The sequence below is a fragment of the Tenrec ecaudatus genome, chromosome 1, assembly GCF_050624435.1.
Source record: "Tenrec ecaudatus isolate mTenEca1 chromosome 1, mTenEca1.hap1, whole genome shotgun sequence".
Lineage (NCBI taxonomy): Eukaryota > Metazoa > Chordata > Mammalia > Afrosoricida > Tenrecidae > Tenrec > Tenrec ecaudatus.
This window is the reverse complement of record NC_134530.1, coordinates 32,998,690-33,020,427: the sequence shown is the minus strand read 5'-3', so window position 1 is coordinate 33,020,427 and position 21,738 is coordinate 32,998,690. Positions and strand designations below refer to the sequence as shown.

Here is a 21,738-nt window from a genome sequence, read left to right as displayed (position 1 = left end):
CACTTGTTTATCTTCAAGCCTTTAAGACCCCAGACACGCTATCTTTTAATAGCCAGGCACCATTAGCTTTCTTCACCACATTTGCTTATGCACCCACTTTGTCTTCAGTGATTGTGTCAGGAAGGTGAGCATCATGGAATGCCAGGTTAATAGAAAAAAGTGTTCTTGTATTGAGGGAGTACTTGAGTGATGGCCCAATGTCTGCCTGCTACCTTAGTACTAAACTTATAAATGGATGCACATAGATTTTCCCCGTCCTCATATCTAAATATATTTACATGTGAACATGCCTTTATTTGGACCTCTATAAATGCCCTTTGCCTCCTAGTCTTTTCCTCTATTTCCTTTTACTTTCCTCTTGTCCCACTATCATGCTCATCCTTCATTTGAGTTTCAGTCATTCCTCTCAGTTACATTACCGTTGATCAAGCCCTACCAGGCCTCCTACACCCCCCTCGCCATTGATTTTGGGTCGTTTGTTGTTCCCTTGTCCCTGGGTTTGTTAATACTCACTTCCTTTCTGCCGCCTCTCCCTTTTTCGGGGGGAGGGGAAGAAATTGGAAACAGCTATTTTAATATGCCACAAGTCTACCCATTTGTTAGCTGGGTGCCGCTGTGATGGAGCCCATAGGTGTGGGCCTGAGGAAATTCCTCAAAGTCATTCGAACCTGCAATGTAGGTACGGAAGAACCCAGCCTATTCCCTAACCTGTCTTCACTCTTTGCTTTGATGGTTTGAATGCTAGTCCCCATCTCCACCTCCCAAAGCGTCTGGAACTCCTGCCCATTGGTCTTTACTTTCCCATTCCTCCAACCCATCGCCCCTTTCCCAGGCACCCTCTTGTTGTTGTGATTGTTGCTGTTGTTAGGTGCCATCTGGTCGGTTCTGATCCAGAGTGTGACCCTCTGCACAACAGTACAAAACCCTGCCTGGTCCTGCATCATCCTCACAATCGTTCCTGTGCTTTAGCCCTTTGTTGCAGCCTCTGCATCAATCCACCTCCTATGGCCTTCCTCTTGTTCTCACCTCTACTCTACCGAGCACGAGGTCCTTCTCCAGGGACTGGTCTCTCCTGACAACCTGTCTAAAGTACGTGAGAGAGGAAGTCTCGCCGCCATCCTCGCGTCTCAGGAGCACTCTCGTTGTTCTTCTTCCAAGACAGAAGGGTTGTCATGGTACTTTCACTGTTCTTCTTCAGCCCCACAATTCAAATGCATCTTTGTTTTTCTTTATTCAGTGTCTAACGTTCACATTCGTACAAGGCGATGGAGAACGCCAGGGCTGGGTCGGGCACACCCTGGTCCTCAAAGGAGCATCTACACTTTTCAATACTCTGAAGAGGTCTTGTGGGAGCCCTGATAGTATAGTGGTTACTCACTGGGCTGAGGTCCACGTGGTCAGCAGTTTGAAACCACCAGCAGCTCCTCAGAAGAAAAACTGGGCTTTCTACTCACATACATAGTTACAGGCTCAGAAACCCAGAGATCCCTGTGAGTCAGCAGTGACTCGATGGCAGTGAGTTTGGTCTGAGCTAAAGAGGTCTGTGCAGCAGACTTGCCTCAGACAACTTGTCTTTGGATCCCTTGACCGCTGCTTCATGAGCTCTGATTGTGGATCCAAACAAGCCAAAATCCTTGACAACGTCCACCTTGCCTCCATTTTTCATGATGTTACCTATCGGTCCAGGTGTGAGAAACTTGATCTTGTTTACATCGCGGGCGCCATCCACACTGAGGGCTGCGATCCTTGATCGTCATCAGCCAGTGCTTCAATTCCTCCTCACTCGCAGCGACCAAGGCCGGGGCACCTGCGTATCACAGGTGTTAATCGGCCTGCCTCCAGTCCTGGTGCCCGGTTCTGCTTCATATAAGTCCCCCTCAATGGCCGGCCTGGAGACTATGGGGTGCTGTCAGAGGCGCTCCTGCCACCTCCGCCCCCTGCCCTGGGGACTCTGCTGCTGTTGCAGAAAGGGGACCCTCCTGATTAACAACGTATTCGCCATCGTCCCTGCCATCCTCATGGGAGTCAGCAAAGTGGCCAAGGCTTGGGAGCTGATCATCTTTTCCAGAGTGGTGCTGGGCATCTGTGCAGGTACCTGGGAGCAAGCGGGGGGTTGGGGGCGGGGGTGGGGGTGGGGGGGCAGCTGGTGCCAGGCTGTGCTCACGTTCAGCTTGGCTAGGCATCTAGATGGACACCCTGCGCCCATTGGCCGTGGCTGAAACCCGGACTGGCAGGAGGTGGGATCAGTCTTCTCACTCCCTGTGTCTGAACTCAGATCTGAACTCAGGTGTGCCCTTCCTTTTACTTAAAACGAACGGTCAGTTAGCAATCTTCAGAACCGCCCTTCAGGCCCTTAGGACCTTGACCTTAGACAGCCTAGGGAGGAAGCTGGTCTAGCTCACTAGAGGATGAGAGGGGACACGACCTGAGGTAGCCAGTGACGTTGAGGCCTTCCCACGCAGCCACCCCTTCAGCTGACTAAGGCTGTGAGCTCAAAGGAAGTCTCAGGGCTAAAGCCTCTCGGCAAATTCACTCAGGAAGGATCGAACCCAAAGCACATCACTGCCATCGAGGCCAGTCCAGCTCACGGCCACCCTACTGGGCAGGGTAGAACGGCCCCATGCGTTCCCAAGACTGTGACTCTTTGCGGGAGTAGAAAACCCCCATCTTGGAGTGACTGGTGGTTTCAAACGGCCGACCTCACAGCTGGCAGCCCAGCTCCTAACTACGTCACCAGGCCTCCCTCGGGAAGGAGAGTGCTGTCATTATGGGTTTGTGCCGGCAAGTGGATCCATGCTCCACGGGCTACCGCCTTTACAGAAGCAGACAGCCAGGTGGCTTCTCCTGCTGTGGGTGCTTCTGGGTGCCTTTGACCCCACCCCACCCCCCAACCCTTTGGTGACCAGATGAGGGAAAACCATTCATGACCTCCAGGGACTAGAAGAAATGGTATTGCTCGCCGAACTACTTTCACGGTCTCGCAGTGGTGCCAATGGTTTGCACTTGCCCACTAACCACAAGGCTGACTATCTGAGCCTACTGGGCAGGGCTGAGGAAGAAAGGCCTGGTGATCTTCTGTAAAGATCACAACCACAACACTCCTGTGTTCTACTCTGTAAGCCTTGGGGTTGCCATGAGTTGGAATCGACTTCCTGGAAACAAGTTTGGGGGCTTTGTTAGTTTCAGTCCACGAAAATCATAAAAATGCCCCTTTACCTCAGTTAAATGATTAGTTTAAAGGCTGACAAGGTTTCTGCTAAGAAGGGGATAGCCTGCTCCTTTTATAGCTCAGAAGCGATTAGGTTTAGGACCCGTCCTATGGGAGCACAAGTCCTTAAGACTGCCAGTGAGGACTAACCCCACTAAGAAGCTCAGGGATTCTGAAAGGAATTTGAATTAAATTTCAGGCTCTGGGGTCACAGGAAGTGGGGGCTGCTCTTTCCTTTTCTGATACTGTTTTGCTTAAACTAGGCATCTCCTACAGTGCCCTTCCCATGTACCTGGGAGAGCTGGCTCCCAAGAACCTGAGGGGCACCTTGGGGACAATGACCGAAGTCTTTGTCATCGTTGGAGTCTTCCTAGCACAGATCTTCAGCCTGCAGGCCATCCTGGGGAATCCCACAGGTGACTAGCCAGCAGGAACAGAGGCCGGGGGTGGGGGGAAGTTCAGAGGTCAAGGAACTACGCCAGAATCACAGGCCTGTGAGAAGGTAGGCCCTCCTCCAGCTATGCCAGATGCAGCAGATGCGTCAGACCAGATGAGGGCTAAGAGTCGGCCTTGGGACCAGACATGTGGATGTGGTGCACCCTGGGAAGAAAGGCCTGCTGAAAATGCAGCCACTGAACACCTTGTGGAGTCCCTGGGGGGCACACACAGTTGAGCCCTAGCTGAGAAGTTAGTGGTTCAAACCCACCCAGAGGCTCCATGGAAGACCAAACCCAAACCAAACTCACTCAGCGTGTCTGAGACTAACCATTGATGGGAGTAGAGAACCCAGTCTTTCGCCCACAGAGCTGCTGGGGTTTCACAATGCCCACCATGAGGAATGCCACCCAGCGTGCACCCACGACACCCCCAGAGACTTGTCCCTTTCCTTTTGGAAGCCCCAGGAGCACTTCCATGTGCGGCAGTACACGTGGGGACGCCAGGAGTGGGAAGCGACTCAACAGCAACTAACAACACACATAAACACATGGATGCATATGTACAGATACATACCATGTACATATATGTGTGCATTTGTGTGTATGCAGACATGAAGGAGCCCTGGTGGTGGAGGGGCTTACATGTTGCACTGGTAGTGAGTACATAAACACGAGTGTGTGTGTGGGGGGGGGGTGTGCGCGCACGCGCGCACACAGGGGGCGAGGGACTTCACTAAGTTCATGGGGAAATTCCGTTATGTTTTGTTTCCGTCTTTCCATAAACTTTTTGAAGGCCCCTGAGCCCTGGTGGCACAGTGATTCAGTGCAAGGTCAATGATGCAAACCTACCAGTCATGCCAGGAACTGCAGCTGTCTGCATCTGGAGAGATTTGCAGTCTCAAAAACCCAAAGCAACAGCTCTGTTCTGTCGTAGAGGGTGTGTTAGGCGGGGTTGGCGACAGAAAATCCAGAAAGAGCTTTAGATCAGGAAGTCATTGTGCATCAATCAAACACCCCAGCCCAGTCCAACTCAAGTCCGTAGGTCTGATACTAGTCCCTAAGTCCCTCTTCATACTCGCACAGGCACATGCAATGTATGAACACAGGCTGGTGGCTGCAGAGTGGCGTGGATCCGATGCCAATGGCCGCAGCACGGCTTGTGCAGGTCTCAGCGTGGCTGCTCGTGGTATAGAGAGGGGCCCACCTCCAGCAAGCCATTACCAAAGGCAGTCATCAAGTTGCGACCTGATTAATGGGCTAAACTCCACCCAGCTCTTCTTACAGGTCCCTTGGTCCCTTCCAGGCTGGCCTGTGCTCTTGGCCATCACAGGGATCCCCGCGCTGCTGCAACTCCTGTCCCTGCCCCTCTTTCCCGAGAGCCCCCGCTACACCCTGATTCAGAGGAAGGATGAGGAGACAGCGCGACAAGGTATTTCCAATGCAGGCTGCTCTGCCGAGACCCCTGTGCCATCCATCTCCCTCCTGAGCCTCCCATCCTGCTTAGTGTGGGCGGGGGCGGGGGTATAGGGCCATGGAGGGTAGAAGGGTGGGTGTGGGGAAGGGTATGAGGGGGTGCTCTGCAGCCCGGGGTTGGGGTCTGGCTGGAGCTCAGCCAAGAGTTAGAGTCGAGATCAGAGTTGGTGGGCATGCTGAGAGCCAAGGGATTGGTCAGGGTGGGCACAGTGCCACTGGGGACATGGGCCCCAGCCGGGCCCTGGTTAGGATCAGGAGAGCCCTTAGCACTGGGATGTTGTCTAGCTGTGGCCAGAGTGAGGAGGCAGCAGACACAAGAGGGTGTGTCGAACCTGCTTGGGGAGTCTGGGCCCCAGGGGGACACGCTCTGCTCTCCCACAGCTCTGAGGGCCCTGCGAGGCAGGACCAACGTGGACGATGAGATAGAGGAGATGCGTCTGGAGGCCCAGGCCGAGCAGGCCGAGGGCCAGCTGTCCGTGCTCCACCTCTTTACCTTCCGGCCTCTGCGGTGGCAGCTCGTCTCCATCATTGTGCTCATGGCCGGACAGCAGCTCTCCGGGATCAATGCGGTATGTGGGCCCCGGGGTGGCCACTGAGCCCAGAGCAGCAGGCCATTGTGGGCGAGGAGGAGCATAGTCCTCGCTGCCCAGCTGCTTTGCCCTGAGCCACTAGGGAAGTAGTTCTCAACCTGTGGGTCGCGACCCCTTTGGGGGTCGAATGACCCTTTCACAGGGGTTGCCCGATTCATACCAGTAGCAAAATGACAGTGATGAAGTAGCAACCCCCAAAAAATGTTATGGTTCGGGGGTCATCACCACATGAGGAAGCATCACGGCATTAGGAAGGTTGAGAACCAGAAGGTGGTTTTGATTTAATTAAATGTGAGAAACTATTTTGAACTATTATGGATAGCATCTAAGGAGCACTGGTTTCAGGGTTAAGCATGCAGTTGCCAACAGAGAAGCTGGTGGTTTGAATCCACCCCGCAGCAACTCTGTGGGAGGGAGAGCGGGCTCTCTGCTCTTGCTGAGCCTAGAAAACTCCGCAGGGCAGTTTGCTTTGTCACATGGGGCTACCAGGGGTTGAAATCGCCTCAATGCCACCTAACAACGACAGCACCAAGAGTAGTCGTGATCAGGTTGTTTTTAGCTGCCGTAGAATCAACACCTAATTTATAGTGACCCTGTGCACCGCCGAACCACATCCTGCCCAAGGCTCCACCATCAGACAGTTATGACCCACTGGCTGATGGGTCTTCAGAGAGAGAGATGGCCAGGCCTTTCTTCCTTGTCCGTGCATCTGGAAACTGCTGAAACCTGATCAGCAGCACAGCAACTGATGGATGCCTTGGGAGGCACGTGTGTGTGCATGAACTTCATCGACTAGGAATCTAACCCAGGTCTCTAGCATGGAACACAAGAAGTCTGTCCCTGGGTCATCTTGGCCAGCCTCTCGCCTTATTTCGGTGTGCGAAGTTCAGTTCTGCATCCAGAACAGGATCGAGGAGGAGTGGAGGTCGCGAGGATTCTAAAGAGGGGTCTGTGATGGGTGGTCACCCTTCACGGCCCAACTCTCTTTCAAATGAATGAACTTGTGAATGGTGTGATAGATGAGTCAGGTCAATAAAAATGCTAAAGATATAACAATAAAGGTTGGTGGTTGGAACTTCCCCAGCAGCTCTGCAGAAGATAGGCCAGGAGCACTGCTTCCATAAAGATGGTTGGCGGCTGTAGAACGGTGTCCGACTCATAGCCGCCCCTATGGGACAGAGTCGAATTGCCCTGTGGATTTTCCGGAGTGTAATGTCGATGGACATGGAGAGCCAGGTCTTTCTCTCTGAACCATGACTCAACTCACTACCATCAAGTCCAAGCTGGCTCCCAGCGACGCCCTGTGGGTTTCTAAGACTGAAACTGTTTACCTGAGGAGACAGTCCGGGTTTTCTCCCTCAGAGCTGCTGGTGGTTTCGAACTGAGGACCATGCAGATCGCAGCCCAACTCATAACCTCTACACCACCCTCGGGAGCAATCCTACCATTTAACACATGGGGTTGCCGGGGGCAAGGGAACAGAGGTGGTCTAGTTCAGCTCCCCATTGCATAGAAACAGACACTGAGGCTCAGCAGGGGAAGAGGCCAGACCCGGCCCCAGGTCTCCTGCCCCCAGATCAGGGCCTTGTCCCTAAAACCTACCTCCTCCTCCTCCTCCTCCTCCTCCCTCCTGAGCAAGGGCCTCCCACCTGCTTCCAGGGCTGCTTCCGGTTGGTTCCCTGGGTCTCTCCTCACAGCCTCTGGGCTTCCATTCCAGATCAACTACTACGCAGACACGATCTATGCCTCGGCAGGCGTGCAGGCTGGACACTCCCAGTATGTCACGGTGGGGGCCGGCGTGGTCAACATAGTGATGACAGTCATTTCAGTGAGTGACTGGGGGACCCTGAGTGCTCACGGGAGCCCCCACAGAGCCGCGTTTAGATGGGGCCCTGCGGTGGCCTGAGAGACAGGCACCCTGGGCTGTGCACCCCCTTCCTGGCTGTGAGACCTCGAGCAGGTCACGCCAGCACCTTCCCATCCCGCTGCGTCCTTTGTGGAATGGTGGCGACGACTGCAGTCCCGGGATTCTGGTGCGGCCATTCTCTTTGGTTGGCGTGACAGTTATTTCAGACACTGAGTTGCTTATGCCATGGTGCCCTGGCTGCGTGAATGAGGCAAACGGATGGGGGTGCCCTCAGATGCCTGTGCCCACGAAGGGCCTTCCTTTAGGGCTTCCCCAGCTCCATCACTCCTTTAATTCCTGCCTCCTGGGTTCCCTGGGAGGGTAAGCTTCTAAGCTTGCTTTCCTTACTCCTTCTTTGTAAGAGCTGGCCTATGCTCTAGTTGAGGGCCCGAGGGTTGAGGATTCAGCGCGCGGGGCAGTAAGGGGTGGGGAATTCTAAAGCAGCAGTGAAGGATGGAGGGAAGGCAGAAAGGGCAAGTCCAGACCCAGTTCTAAGATCCCTCCTCTGGCTGGATGCCTGACCTCTCCCCACCCCTCACCCCTTTCCCCTCTGGGCTGGGGCCAGTCTAGCTCATCATAAGCCCTCCACTCCTAGCTTTCTGTTAAACTAGAACCCTTCCCCCACCCCCTAGCTGCAAAACTCAAGTCAGAAGGACAGAGGGAGCCTGACTCTCCCTGAGGAGGAAGTGAAGCTTCAACCTCCCTTGGGCCTCAACCACGAGGACTTCCCAAAATCAAACCTGGAATTTTCTCACAAGCTTTCTGAATCCCTTGCTCTGAGTGGCCCTCATTGCTAGGCACCTCCTTTGGGGTTGCTGGAGAGCTGGGGGTGGTCAGGTGAGAGCCCCTGCAGAGGGGGCTGGGGGCTGGAGCCAGATGGGTAGAGACGTAGAAGTAAAGGCAGGAGGCCCGGTGGCATGTTTTGCCAGGACCTACCTGCTGGGCAAGAGATGGGAAGTGCCTGCCTGGGAGAGCCCTGGGGAAGGGATGGCGAGGCGGGCGGGGCGGGAGAGGGGGGAGTGGAGGCCTGGGGAGGAAGATTTCTAAGAAGATTGGGACAGAGATGGGCAGATGGTGCGTCTGAACGCATGCCCATCAACTTTGGGTCCAAGCTATTGGAAGCAGGCTTCCCAAAGGGATGCTTGAGAAGCGGCGGGAGAAGGGAGGGGCCCCAGAACGGTGGGGCCAGTGCTAACCCCTGCTTCCCGCCACTGCAGGCCCTGACCGTGGAGCTGCTGGGACGGCGCTGTCTCCTGCTGGCCGGCTACGGTGTCTGCGGCTCCGCCTGCCTCGGGCTGACGCTGGTGCTGCTCTTCCAGGTCAGAACCACCCCGGGGCCCCTGGGGAACTGGTGGGGAGGTGGGGGGGGCCTCATCGTCACCAGCGCCCTAGATCCCGTGGCTGGTCCCCAACCTGTTGGCCCCCTGCCTCTTTACACACGAGGGAGATTCCAAAAAGCTTGTGGAAATTGTGCGGGATCTATTTGTTCATTCTGCCTTTGTGGGAGCCCCTTGTACCCCAGTGTTCAGTATGGCGCAAGGGCCCCTTTACTAGCCCTTGTGCCCTGAAGCTCAGAGATGACTGACCTGCCTGCTCACAGCACTTTGTCGGTGAATAAATAGGATGCCCTGACGGTAGGGGGGGGGGGCGATGTTAAGCCTTGACTGCAACTCAAACGTTGGTCGTTCAGACCCACCCAGTGGCTCTGCGGGAGAAAAGGCCTGGTGATCTGTGCTGGTAAAAACCCAATTCAGACCCACTGTCGCGCAGCCATTCCAGCTCACGAAAACCCTTTAAACGGCCTGCCTCACCTTAACCCCAAGAAGCACGGGTGGATTTGAACCATCCACCTTTGGGTGAGCGGCTCCCCCATTTAACCCACTGCACCACTAAGCCTCCTTTTGGAAAAAACTGCCATCAGGAAAACCCTGGGGGATAGCTCTTCTCTGTCACACGGGGTCACTATGAGTCCAAATGAGCTCTGTGCCCCCTCCCCCCACCACAACAACATAAGGTCAAGGAGAACAAAGAAAACAATTACAATAAGATATGCATTTTAATAGGGAAGTGTTTGGGTGCTGCCACACTAGAAACCCCTGTGTCTAACCAGTAGGTGTGGGTTTACCAGAAATCGAACCATTTGAGAGATGCAAGCACATTGTGACGGGGTGCAGGGGGCGCTGGGGGTAGACTAGGACCGTGTGCTGCCCAATAGATGAAAACTCACGGCGACCCTCCCCCCACCCCCTGTGCCCCAGGGTAGAGCTGCCACGCAGGGTCTCCTAGACAATAAATCTTTCCTCTCTTTAAACTTCGTACTGTGAAGGTGAGCAGAGTGAAGCCACAAGTCGTACACATTTTTTGTCTCAGCTCATTCGTTGCCATCTCCTTAGGTACCATCGCTGATTCCACAGGCTCCCAGCGCTTCCCGTCTCCCTCCCTCTTCCTTCCCTAACCCTCTGAGTGCTGTCTTGGGTAAATGCCACCCTTCCGGTCTTAAATGGCTGATTACGCTACCACAGGGTGAGCTCCGTTCCAGACTGGAAGTGTGACTGGGGCCATAGTCCCAGGAGTCCCACCTGGTTTTATCATCGGCCTGGGCTCCTTTTGTTCCACATTTTCCCCAGCTCTGTCTAGGACCTTCCAGTGGGATCCTATTCAGAGCAGTCGGTGTAGGAGCGGCTAGGCATCATCTAGTTCTCCTGGTCTCGGATCTATGGAGATGGAAGCTTGCCTGCTTCCTTAGTTCATCGGACTAATTCTTTCCATCTGCCTCGTGATTTACATCACTCTCTTTCCTCCGCATCCGGCAGAGACCAGTGGCTCACCTTCAGTGGCTGCTTATGAGCTTTTAAGACCCCAGTCGAGGCTGTATCTTCACCCTAGCAGACTGCCAGCTCTTTTGTCTCATGGAGCTTCTGGGCAAGTTCAAACCACCAACCTTTCCATTAGCAACCAGGCATTAACCATTGTGCTGCCACGCGGTTGGCCACGTAGCTGTATGTGACCGGAGGAAGCAGAAAATGCCTTTCACTGAAGCAGCTTCCCCAGTCAAGTGAAGAGGGTTGGGATGAAGGAAGTGAGGGGAGAATGGAATATTCTCACAAAGGAGCTTGGTCTGGTTGATAAGCATGTTGTACATCACTCCCTAGGTTATAACTTGAGCAGGACTCTTACCTTGAAATCCTGCCTGCCACTTGTCCGGGTGTCAGTCTCTACGATGAACACCATCTTGGAGACTAGAGCAGGATGACTTGGAAGAATGTTGTCAGAATGAGATTAAAACCAGGTCCCTTGAGGCACAATGGTTAGCCATTGAGCGGCCAGCTGGAAGGTTGGTGGTTGCAACCCCACCCCCTCCGTGGGTCAGGATGTCAGAAAAGTCCACGGGGTGGGAGATGGAGGAGCCTCTCTGGGAAGAACTCAAAAGACCTGCAATCTTCTCTGGTCAAGACTGTGTTCGCTGCTGTCCGGGGCCTCCAGTCCTGAGTCATCGTGACCCTATGAGACACTGACTTGTCCTGGGCCAGCCTCACAACCGTTCCTGTTGTGGCCTATTATCACAACAGCTGTGTCCTCCCTTTGTCAGGGACCTCCCACGTCACCAAGCAAGATGTCCTTCTCCAGGGGCCCAGCCCTCTTGATTACGTGTCCGAAGTATGTAAGACGAAGGCTCACTCCCTTCACTCTCAAGGGACACTCCAGTTGGTTGGTTGGTTTTTTTCAAGCCAGACCTCTTTGTTCTTCTGACAGTCCTGGTCTAGTTAATATTCTAGGTCAAAGGCACCAGATTAAAACTACAACGGCTTGGGTCTGATCCACCTTAGTCCTCAGAGTGGCACCTTGGCGTCCTTACATTTAGAGAGCTTTCCCTCCATCCGAGATGCCATCTGTTGCATTGACTGCTGCTTCCAGGGGTGTTCATTGTAGATACAAGTAAAATGAAATCCTCGGCCACCTCAATATTGCCTGTACGTATCATGATGGTGATAAGTGGCCCAATTGTGAGTACTTTTGTTTTCTTCACATCAAGTGGGATTCATATTGAAGGCTGCAGACTTCGATGGTCAGTAGTAAGTGACTCCAGGCTTCTTCGCTTTCAGCCAGGAGGGTTGGGTCATCCGCATATTACAAGGTGTGGATGAGCTTGCCTCCAACCCTGCGCTGTATTCTTCTTCATACAATGCCGCTTCGTGGGTGGTTTGCTCAGCATACAGACGGAGTAAGTATGGTGAAAGGATGCAGCCCTGCTGCACACGTTTCTTAATCCTAAGCCATGCAGTATCCCCTTGTCCAGATGCAGTGATGTTAGTATAGGAACAGGTTCTGCACGATCGCAATGAAGTATTCTGAAATCCCCGTTCTTCGAAATCCTATCCACCATGTGTCTTGATACATACAGTCAATAAAACAGCCTCAGTCCACTTCAGAGGCCTAGGATGAGGTGAGGGGGAAATACGGTGTCCTCATCCTTGACAACATCAATGTTTGGTTGTGGTTGTCATTTATCTAAATGTTGATTATTGGTCTGGCTGTAAGGCTTTTTGTTGTACGGCACGGAGTTCTAATCTAGTCTGAAAGCTGCTGGCTTTGATCTTCAACAGGGCTTCAAGTTCCCTGCCCTTTCCGCAGGCACGGCTGTGTCATCTGCAGATTGCAGTGTGTCAGTAAGCCTTCCTCCAGTCCTGATGCCATGACCTTCATCCAACAGATTGAATCAGTACGTCGAGAAGATCCAGCCCTGCTGCATATCTTTCCTCACTTTACACCACGCAGGATCTTTTGTTCTTTTCCAACAACTGCCTCTAGGTACGCAAGCACAATGAAGGGGTCTGGAATTCCCCTTCTTCTCAATGTTATCCGTAGTTAGTTATGATCCAAATGGTCAAATGCCTTGGCACCACCGTTAAACCATAAGTCAACATATTTCTGGTATTCTCTACTTTCAGCCAAAATCCTTGTGAAATCAGCATCTGATATCCATGGCACTCCCCATCAATGTACTGCTACAGCCATTGTTGGAAAGGTTGCGTGCATGTGATGTTAATGATATTGTTTGGGCATTTGCGCATCTCATTCAGCCAGCTGACCAGCTCACTGCCTTTCACATTGCTTAGCGTAGACTGGTGAGTGCTTCCAGGGTGGCATCCGTGTCCCTTGCTATGACCTCTACTCCTGGAGCCTTAGTTCCCTGCTGGGCCTTCCACCCAGTTTGTACTTTTCCTTCAATATCAGTTCTTGACCACCTCCTGAAATAATTGCTCATCAACCAATTATTTTTGATACAGTGATTACCCCTTCCAGCTTCTTGCGATGATTCCTACATCACTCGATATTTTGTCCACTGAATTTTTCAATATAGAAACTTGTTTTCCCTTTGGCTTTTCCCGCTTTGTTCCAGGCTCTGTGGGTTTTCTAACTCCGGGTCGTTGCACATTCCGTGAGAGCGCGTTGTGCTCTTGAGCTGCCTTTTGAAATTTTCTAGTCAGCTCTTCCTTCCTCCTGTCTTCCATTTGCTTTCGATCTTCTATATCCAAGAGTAAGTTTCAGAGTCTCTCCTGACATCCACTTTGGCGTTTTCTTTCTTTTTTGTCTTTTTCATGACCTTTTGCTCTCCTTGTGATGAATGTTCTCGATATGGTCCCACAGCTCATCACTCTTTAGTGTTCAGTGCTTCCCATCTGTTCTTGAGATGGTCTAAATTCACGTAAGGCCATAGTTTGGATTACGAGGCTTGTTTAAAATTTTTTCAACTCTAACCTGAATTTGCATTTTATGGTCTGCATTTCACAGTCAGATCCTGCCTTTGTTTTTGCCTGCTGCTATTAAGTCTCTCCATCATCTCTTCCCATGGATGCAATCAATTTGATGCCTATGTGTTCTGCCTGGCAAAGTCCATGTGTACAGTCGCCATTTAGATTGTAAAATGGTATTTGCAGTGAAGCCGTTGGTCTTGCAAAATGAATGTGCTTTCCAGCATCATTTCTATCACCAAGGCCGTGTATTCAAACTACTGACTTCTCCTCTTTGCTTCCAGCTTTTGACTCTTCTGTTCAGTCCTTTGACTTCACCCTTGGATCCTTTTGCTCCAGCTTCTCTGCCCTCGGCAGCAAGTCTCGGAGCCTCTTCTGAGAGTCGTTTTGGCCGGGTCTTTCTTTCTTGTCACTTGAATGATTCTTTGGCTTCTTCAAGGTTGATGTCCTTGACGTCATCCCACAACTCATCTGATCTTTGGTCATTCGATTTCAGTGTATCAAATCTGTCCTTGAGAGGGTCTCTGAATTCAGGTGGGATGTACTAGAGGTTCTATTTTACTCCTCGTTGTTGTGGGGTACCATCAAGTCGGTTCTGACCCATAGCCACCCTCAGGACAACAGCAAGAAGCACCCTACCAGGTTCTGCGCCAGCCTCTTGAGCCCGTCGTTGCAGCCACGGTGTCAGTCCACCTCCTTGGGGGGCCTTCCTCTCTTTCTCTGCCCTCCACTTTACCAAGCATAAGGTCCTTCTCCAGGGACTAGTTTCTCCTGACAACACGTTCAAAGTATGCAAGATAAAGTCTCGCCATCCTTGCCTCAAAGAAGCCCTCTGGTTGTACTTCTTCCAATAGAGATCAGCTTATCCCTTCAGCAGTCCATGATACGGTCAGAATTCTTCAAGGGCACCACAGTTCAAATGCATCCATTCTTCTTCGGTCTTCCTTATTCAATGTCCAACTTTCACGTGCATAGGCGGCGACTGAAAATCCCCTGGCTTGGGTCAGGAGCACCTTAGTCCTCAAAGTAACATCCGTGCTTTTCAATCCTCTAAAGAGGTCTGTACAGAAGCTATCCCTAAGGCAACCCATCTTTTGATCTCTTGACTGCTGCTTCCATGAGTATTGATTTGTGTCTCATGGTTTCTCCATATAGGTCATTTGACTTCTGTGATTTTCATATAGCGCTATTTATGTGGCTGGAAAAAAAAAGTCTTTCCGATGAAGAAGTTGTTGGTCTCACAAAGTTCTATCAGGCATCATTTCTATCACCAAGGTCATATTTTCCAACTGGTAATCCTTTTTTCTTTGTTAATTATCCATGCATATGCATGTTTGATCAATTCCAGATGTATAAAACTCTCCCTGCCATTGAGCCAATTCCCACTCAGAGTGACCCTATAGGACAGAGTGGAACTGCCCCTGTGGGTTTCTCAGACTAACATTTTTACTGAAGTAGGAAGCCTCATCTTTCTCCCATGGAGCAGCTTGGTGGTTTTGAACTGCTGGCCTTGTGATCAGCAGTTCAACATATAATCACTGTGCCACCAGATCTCCTAATCCGATGCCTAAGTAGGCACAAATATTTGATTACCTCATCTTTTATAGGACTGGGTGGTACATAAATCTGAATGTCAGTCATGTTAGCTGGGTTTGTTTGTAGGCATAGGGATATGACCCTGGCAGTGACAGCGTTGTACTTCAGGATAGGTCTTAACATGTTCCTTTTCATCAGGAATGTAGCAGCATCTCTCTAAGACTGGTCATTCCGGCATAGTAGACCATATGACTGTCCGGTGCAAGATGACCAGTATAGCTCGATCGTTATGCATTCTCTCTCATTTTACACACCTTTCTCCTTTCCTAGATCGTCCTCATAAATATTGCAGCCTGGAAAACCCATGGGACAGTTCCACTCTGTCACATGATGTCGCTATACGTTGAAAATGAACTGGTTGGCAGCTAGCTAGATTAAAACACAACCAATAAACACCACCACCACCATCCCCAAAAATACATATTTTACACTGTGATTTCCTCAACATACAGAACTGTTACTGGCAGGCCAGATAACTTTGGTCAGGTACCAGGAGCCCTTCCATTGAGGGCTCCCCACATGTCAACAAGGTGGCCTGGGTCACCCCAACTTTCAGCGACTGCACGTCTTCTCTCCCTGAACCTGAAATGGCCATGGCCTGAAATGCTCATGTGGCCCTGGCCGCATGCCGGGTGCTGTTCTCAGTACTGCGCCGGCCTCGACGCAAATAATCCTGAAGACAACCCATGTGAAGAGGACCGTCATCCTCGACCTTGCTTCCCACACACAGAACCGACCCACAGAGAGGCTACTCAACCCCCAAAGGCTAAGCAGAGAATAGGGGGCGGACCTGGGTGGGACCATGTAATCCGGCCCCATGGGCAGACGACGTGCCACACTTCCCTGGTGTCTGACACTTGTCTCCTCTGTCCCCGCTCCAGCTCACTTAGACACTTAGCCCCAACTGTTGCCCTGGCGTTTTGCCAGCCACTCTCTTTGGCGCCCCGATGTTTACCAGTTCTCCTGGCGTGTGGTTCCTACAAAGGTTTTCCAGAGAGTGGTATAGGGAGTTCAGACCTGAACTCCATCCCCAGCTGAGTGTGTGGTTAGGAGGCCACCCCTGCTCCGGGGCAGGCTGGATAGTCTCTCAGGATCTGTCCAGGGTTCTCTGGGAAGGGTCTCCATGGTCACATAAGATAGAAACAATGCACCCAGAGGGGCACCGGAAAGATGTGTGAGAGAGTGGACGCCAGGGACACCGAGCTGCAACTCGCACTTTCCCACCAACCATCAAAGACCGTCTTTCAATCGCCCTTCTCGTCTGCTCTTGCCCGCTGAGCCCGGGGGGCCATGGACATAGTCCAGCACCGGCTGGGAAACCTAGGTGGGGCTCCTTCAGCACGTGGCAGGAAGGTGGACCTGTAGGTGGGCTCCTGGCCTCCACTCTCCAGGCCCAGAGCAAGCCCCTCCTGCAGCCCCAGACAGCCCTGCCTGTCCTCACAGAGCACAGTCCCTGAGCTGTCTTACCTCGGAGTCATCTGTGTCTTCACCTACATCGCGGGACATTCCATTGGGCCCAGTAAGTACCTGTCACCCTCCCCCATCCAACCAGCCCCAAGAAAGTGAGGCTCAGGCTAGTGCCCAGTGAACTTCTTCGGAGCCAGGCGCCACAAGTGCCTAGACTCGGACGTGGGGCCCCAGAAGACGGGGATGCCCGGGTTCATCTGGAAACCCTCGACTTGCTTGGTTTGCCCGCTGAGCCTTGGGTCCCCCTCGCCCACAGCACATTCCCGTGTGGCTTCATTCCGGGTGCACACAGCTTGGGGCCCACCTCGGAGCAGCACCCCGACTCCAGGCCAGGTCCCCTGCCCCGCTGCAGCCAGCTGAGAAGCAGCTGTTGTGGGGGCCGTGCCAACAGAGTTGCCTTCAGCTCGTGGACCCCATGTGAATGGCCGCGCAGGGCTTTGGAGGCTTTCACGTGCACAGGAGCCGCAGGGTGTGTTTGCACCTCTGACCTTTGGATTAACAGCTAAGTGCTTGACCTTGGCACCACCACGCCTCCTGGCTTTGACTCCTACTGCTCTCCTGCCAACATTCCCTGCCAAACCTCAGTGTTTAAAAGAGCTGCTCACCCACTAGGAGAAAGGCACCGGCCCAGGGGAGGGCATCGGTGAACAGCTGCTGTGTCCGTAGCTGTGCTCCGCCAAGGAGCAGAGCACCACAGTCCTGTCAGAGGCTGGTGGAGAAACAGAAAGCTTCCCTGGCTCGCCCCAGATGGCAGTAGTGGCAGGAGGGCCTGTGGGGGAGTGGGCTGGAAGGCAGGTAAAGGCTTGCGTTCGACCCCTGCCTGACGGTAGGGCTGTTTGGGACAAACCACTGCCCGCCTCCAGGCCCCGAGCTCATCCTGGGGAAGGTGGGTGATCTGGTGCCGGATGGGGCGGCAGGGACACAGGATCCAGGTCCTACTGTTAGTACACAGCGGCTGTTCCGTCACAGAGAAGGAGACAGCAAGTACCCCTCATGGTTGTCCCCTCGCCGCGGAGATGTTCCTGCAAATAGTTTACCTTCCAGCACACCCAGACTCCTGAGGGCACGTTCCTGGGGGGCTCTGCAGTCCCCCCCCTTCTCCATCCATCCGGCCATGCCCTTGCAGTAGGCTGTGCCAGCTCCAAACAGCAGCAAAGACTGAGACCGGCTGACTGGGACTCACAGTGAGCCCAGCGTTGGAAGAGTAAGATGGCCCTAGTCGCCAGGTCTTGCCAAACTCATTTCCAGCTCCCAACCGACCCGGTGCAGGGTAGAGCTGCGCCTGTGAGTTTTGGAGTAGAAAGTGCTGTCTCCCAGATTGTGGTTTTGAACTGCTGACCTTGTGGACTGCAGCCCAGTGCGTAGCCACAGCGCCACCAGAGGGCCTATGTCACCCTGAAGGGAATGAAAATAGATTCTTGGGGAGGTGGGATCATAGAAAGCCACAGAGAAAGCATACAGTGCACAAGCAGATACACTTAGATCCGTGGCATGAACATCCTATTGCAGGGGGTGACGACCCACGGGGGGCGTGTATGCAGATATTTTAGACAAGGCGAAATGGTTGAAGAAATCTTTGACTTAGTGGTTCTCAGCCTTCCTCGCCATGTAGTTCCTATAATGCAGTTCCTCATGTTGTGGGGACCCCCAACCATAAAATTATTTTCGTTACTATGCCATCACTGTAATTTGGCTACTGTTGTGAATCAGGTGACCCTGTGAAAGGGTCGTTTGCCAAACCCCCTGGGGTCGCGACCCACAGGTTGAGAACCACTGATTAGACCCAAGGGTATGTGGCTAGGAGATGTGTACTGTTCTTTAAATCTTCCACGCGAGGGCAGCATTGCCCTAGCACAAGCACTTTAAGACGCTCTGCCTCCCTCCAAGGTCGCCCTAAAGATCTGGAGGGGCGTGCACTCCCACAGAACAGGCCTTGGTGAAACGTGTGGCTCCTGGAATGAAGGGAACCAGATGCCCCTGCGTGTCACAGCAGAACGGCTCTCTGCAGTGCCACAGAAGGGGCTTGCTGGGCAATTCTTTGGCGATGCCCCTGGTGCACTGGGACCTCCTGCAGGTCAGCCTTTTCACCCAGGAGGCTCTGAGAGCTGGGGGAGAAGGGCCGCCCATTCATGCCATGGACCTAGCTACTTCTCAGCCACCTTTGTGGCAGGGAGAAGCCCTGGTGGAGTAGTGGTTACGTGTTGGGCTACTAGCCACACGGTCAGCGGTTCAAAGCCACTGTTTTCTAATCCCACGAAGAGTTGGTCTCTGAAATTCACAGGGACAGTTCTACTCTGCTGGTCCCAGCAGGGCTGACCACACAGATCAGGGTCTGGCCTTGGTGACCCGTGGCAGGGTTTTGTGCCCACCGCCATGCTCAGCTCTGGGTGTGCCCAGGAGAGGTGGGAGGGAAGAGCACGCAGACCGTCTGGAATAATAGACAGTCGCGCATAAGGGTCTAGATATGTTCAGTGAAACAGGACGCTTATGCAATCTGTGAAGTCGCCAACTCAGCCCAGTCCTGGCATTGCCACCCGCCTACCCGCATGGCCTAAGACCCCAGAAGCAAGCTGCTGTCCTGGGACTTGGCACCCTCTGCAGGCGCGAGGAGGGGGCAGTGCACTGGGGGAGGGGACCACAGAATGGGCGGGCAGTGGCGACCCAGGCTTCCAGTTCACAAGCCCTGAGCCAGCCCACACCCTGCCAGCAACCACAACTGCCCTAGTGAAAGGCCACTGGGCTGCGGAGTGAGTCTGTGAGGAGGAAGATCAGGGACCTCAAGGGGTGCTGCAGGGGGTGCGATGTGTCCATAGGGGAGGGGAGTCGCGGGGGAGGGTCTTTAAAATCATAGAGAGAACTTCATCCCAATTTCCCATCAAAACCCCAAACCAAACTCACCACCAACAAATTGATTCCTACCCACAGCAGATGTAGAGCTATCTGTCTCCAGTGGATCTCCAAGGCTGCAAATCTTTACAGTAGCGGAAAGCCGCATCTTTTTCTACCTTGGAGAGGCTGGTGGTTTCGAACTGTCAACCTTGTGGTTAGCAGCCCAACTCCTAACCCACTACGCCACTAGGATGCCTCCCACTCAATACAAATTAAAACAAAGCTGATGGAAGCAGGATGTGTGGGTGAGTGTGGTCGAATATTGCCTGAACAGACATTATTCAGTGCTCACTGTACTTAAGGTGTGTATGTGTGTGTGTATGCTCGCACGGACCATTAGCAAACGATACTCCCCCGATCCCGTCTCTGACCACTCATGCTTCGGGTTCTGTCCCAGGCCCTGTCCCCTCCGTGGTGAGGACCGAGATCTTCCTGCAGTCCTCCCGGCCGGCCGCGTTCATGGTGGATGGCGCCGTGCACTGGCTCACCAACTTCATCATCGGTTTCGTGTTTCCCTCCATCCAGGTGAGGGGGACGTGTCCGCTGCCCCACCGGCAAGGCAGAAGGGGCTCTGGGCAAGGAACAGTATCCCACCCCGTCTTCCACTAAGAGTGGCGACTAGAGCCACTGAAACACAGCCACAGCTCCAGAAAACACTTGTGATGGCCATGCCCGGCTACTCATGAAATAGGCTTGTGTCCCAGTCTCACCGGGAGTTCAGACACTCTTGCCAGCTGTAAGGGGACCGAGGAGAGCCTGTCAGTGCAGAGCCAAAAACAGAAACCAGATTGATTCGAGGAATTTTTCATTTATTCCTGAAAGCTCCAACAGAAGTCGGGTTTCTACCTCTGAACCGGTCCAGAGTTCGGTGCCAAACCAGCAAGTTATAGACTTTAAACTACGTAGCAAGGAACAGGCTTTGCCACGGCTGTGGGGGGTGATTAACAGGTTTTACAACGATCAGAGGACATAAGGGAGCGAGGTTCACGGCAAACAGTTACATTTCCCCAAGCTCATCGCTTGGTATCTTTCTTGCTCCGGGGTCTGTCAGACTGGCACTCCCTAAGGTGTCCTTGATTATCTAAATGGCCTGCGTCCACTTCATAAAGCACCCTTGAATAATTTTCCAAAGCCCTGGTGGTGTAGTGTGGTTAAATGTTCAGCTTCAATCCATAAGGTTGGCAGCTCGACTCCACTAACTGCTCCATGAGAGAAAGCCAGGGCTTTCTACTCCAGTAGTTACAGTCTTGGAAATTCACAAGGATCGTTCTACCCTGTTCTATAGGATCTCTCTGAGTCACCATTGACTCAGTGGAAGGGAGTTTTTTGAGTTGACTAGTTAACAGATTTTCAACAGGTCCAGGCTTTAAATAATTAACAGGTTCAAAGGGATTTTTTACTTTAGGGAAGGGGGCTGTGATATCCTGGGTCCCTTCTAACAAACTAGGGTCCATTTCCAGTAACAGCAGGCTAACCCTCCCACCGTGCTCCATCAACACAGTGACTGCGCAGGGCTGGTGGCCACCAACTGAGTGCTCTCTACATGCGAAGAGCTCAGGGCATAAGAGGTCCCTGGTGTCTAAAGGTGGCTGCTGCGGAGTCAGTTTCGCTCGCTGTTGAGCCCAGTCTGACTCACTGGCCCTGTCACACGAGTACCACTGCCCGCAGAGGGGTCCCTAGACTCTAATCTTCATGGGGCCAGATCACAACGTCTTGTCTCCCATTGGGTTGCTGGTTTGAACCCACCACCTAAGGACCACTGTGCCACCCAGAGGTGTGTCCCAGCTATGGCCCATGCCAGGGCACCATTGAGCAGTTTCTATTCACAGCCAGCTGAGAGAGATCATTCGCCAAGTTCAAATGGATGCCATGGCTTTCAAGCTGGCATTGGGGCAGGTGTTTGGCACTGCCCCTGGCCTGGCCTTCCCCTCTCGCCCTGCTTTCTCTCTCGGCCCAGGCACTCATTGGCCCCTACAGTTTCCTCATCTTTGCCGGAATCTGCCTCCTCACCGCGGTGTACGTCTACCTGGTTATTCCTGAGACCAAGGGCAAAACGTTTGTGGAAATCAACCAGATTTTTGCCAAGAGAAACAGGGTGGAGATGACGGAGAAGAAAGAAGAGAGAACGGAAGTTGCGCCTCACGGACCCCCAACACCTGCCAGAGAGACTGCCTTTTAATGAGCCTGAGTCTGTGCGCCCACCACAGGCTCCCCTTCAGGGGACACCCTCCACCCCCCCAACCCGGGCTATGCTTCTTCGGTTCTCTGTCACCACAGGGAGGCCACTAGCGCTGCAGTTTGGGGGCCCTCCGAGACAATAGAAGGCTTTGGAAAGGTTAGTCCCTGAGTTCGTTTGTTGAAAAGTGGGTCATTTCCATGGTGAACCACTGGGAGGGTTGGCCTAGCAACCGGCAAGTAG

The 21,738-nt window shown here is 53.0% G+C and overlaps 1 protein-coding gene across 1 annotated transcript in view; it reads left to right on the top strand.

Annotated features, from left to right (window-relative positions):
- Positions 1-21,498, top strand: part of SLC2A7 (solute carrier family 2 member 7) — a 31,076-nt gene extending 9,578 nt beyond the window's left edge. Inside the window, exons 4-12 of the mRNA XM_075538237.1 lie at positions 1,967-2,091; positions 3,472-3,624; positions 4,949-5,074; positions 5,500-5,687; positions 7,426-7,536; positions 8,832-8,933; positions 16,407-16,482; positions 19,717-19,844; positions 21,277-21,498. Of these exons, the coding sequence (XP_075394352.1) occupies positions 1,967-2,091; positions 3,472-3,624; positions 4,949-5,074; positions 5,500-5,687; positions 7,426-7,536; positions 8,832-8,933; positions 16,407-16,482; positions 19,717-19,844; positions 21,277-21,498 (1,231 nt within the window). The remainder of the gene's footprint in view (positions 1-1,966; positions 2,092-3,471; positions 3,625-4,948; positions 5,075-5,499; positions 5,688-7,425; positions 7,537-8,831; positions 8,934-16,406; positions 16,483-19,716; positions 19,845-21,276) is intronic.
- The last annotated feature ends 240 nt before the right edge of the window (positions 21,499-21,738 follow it).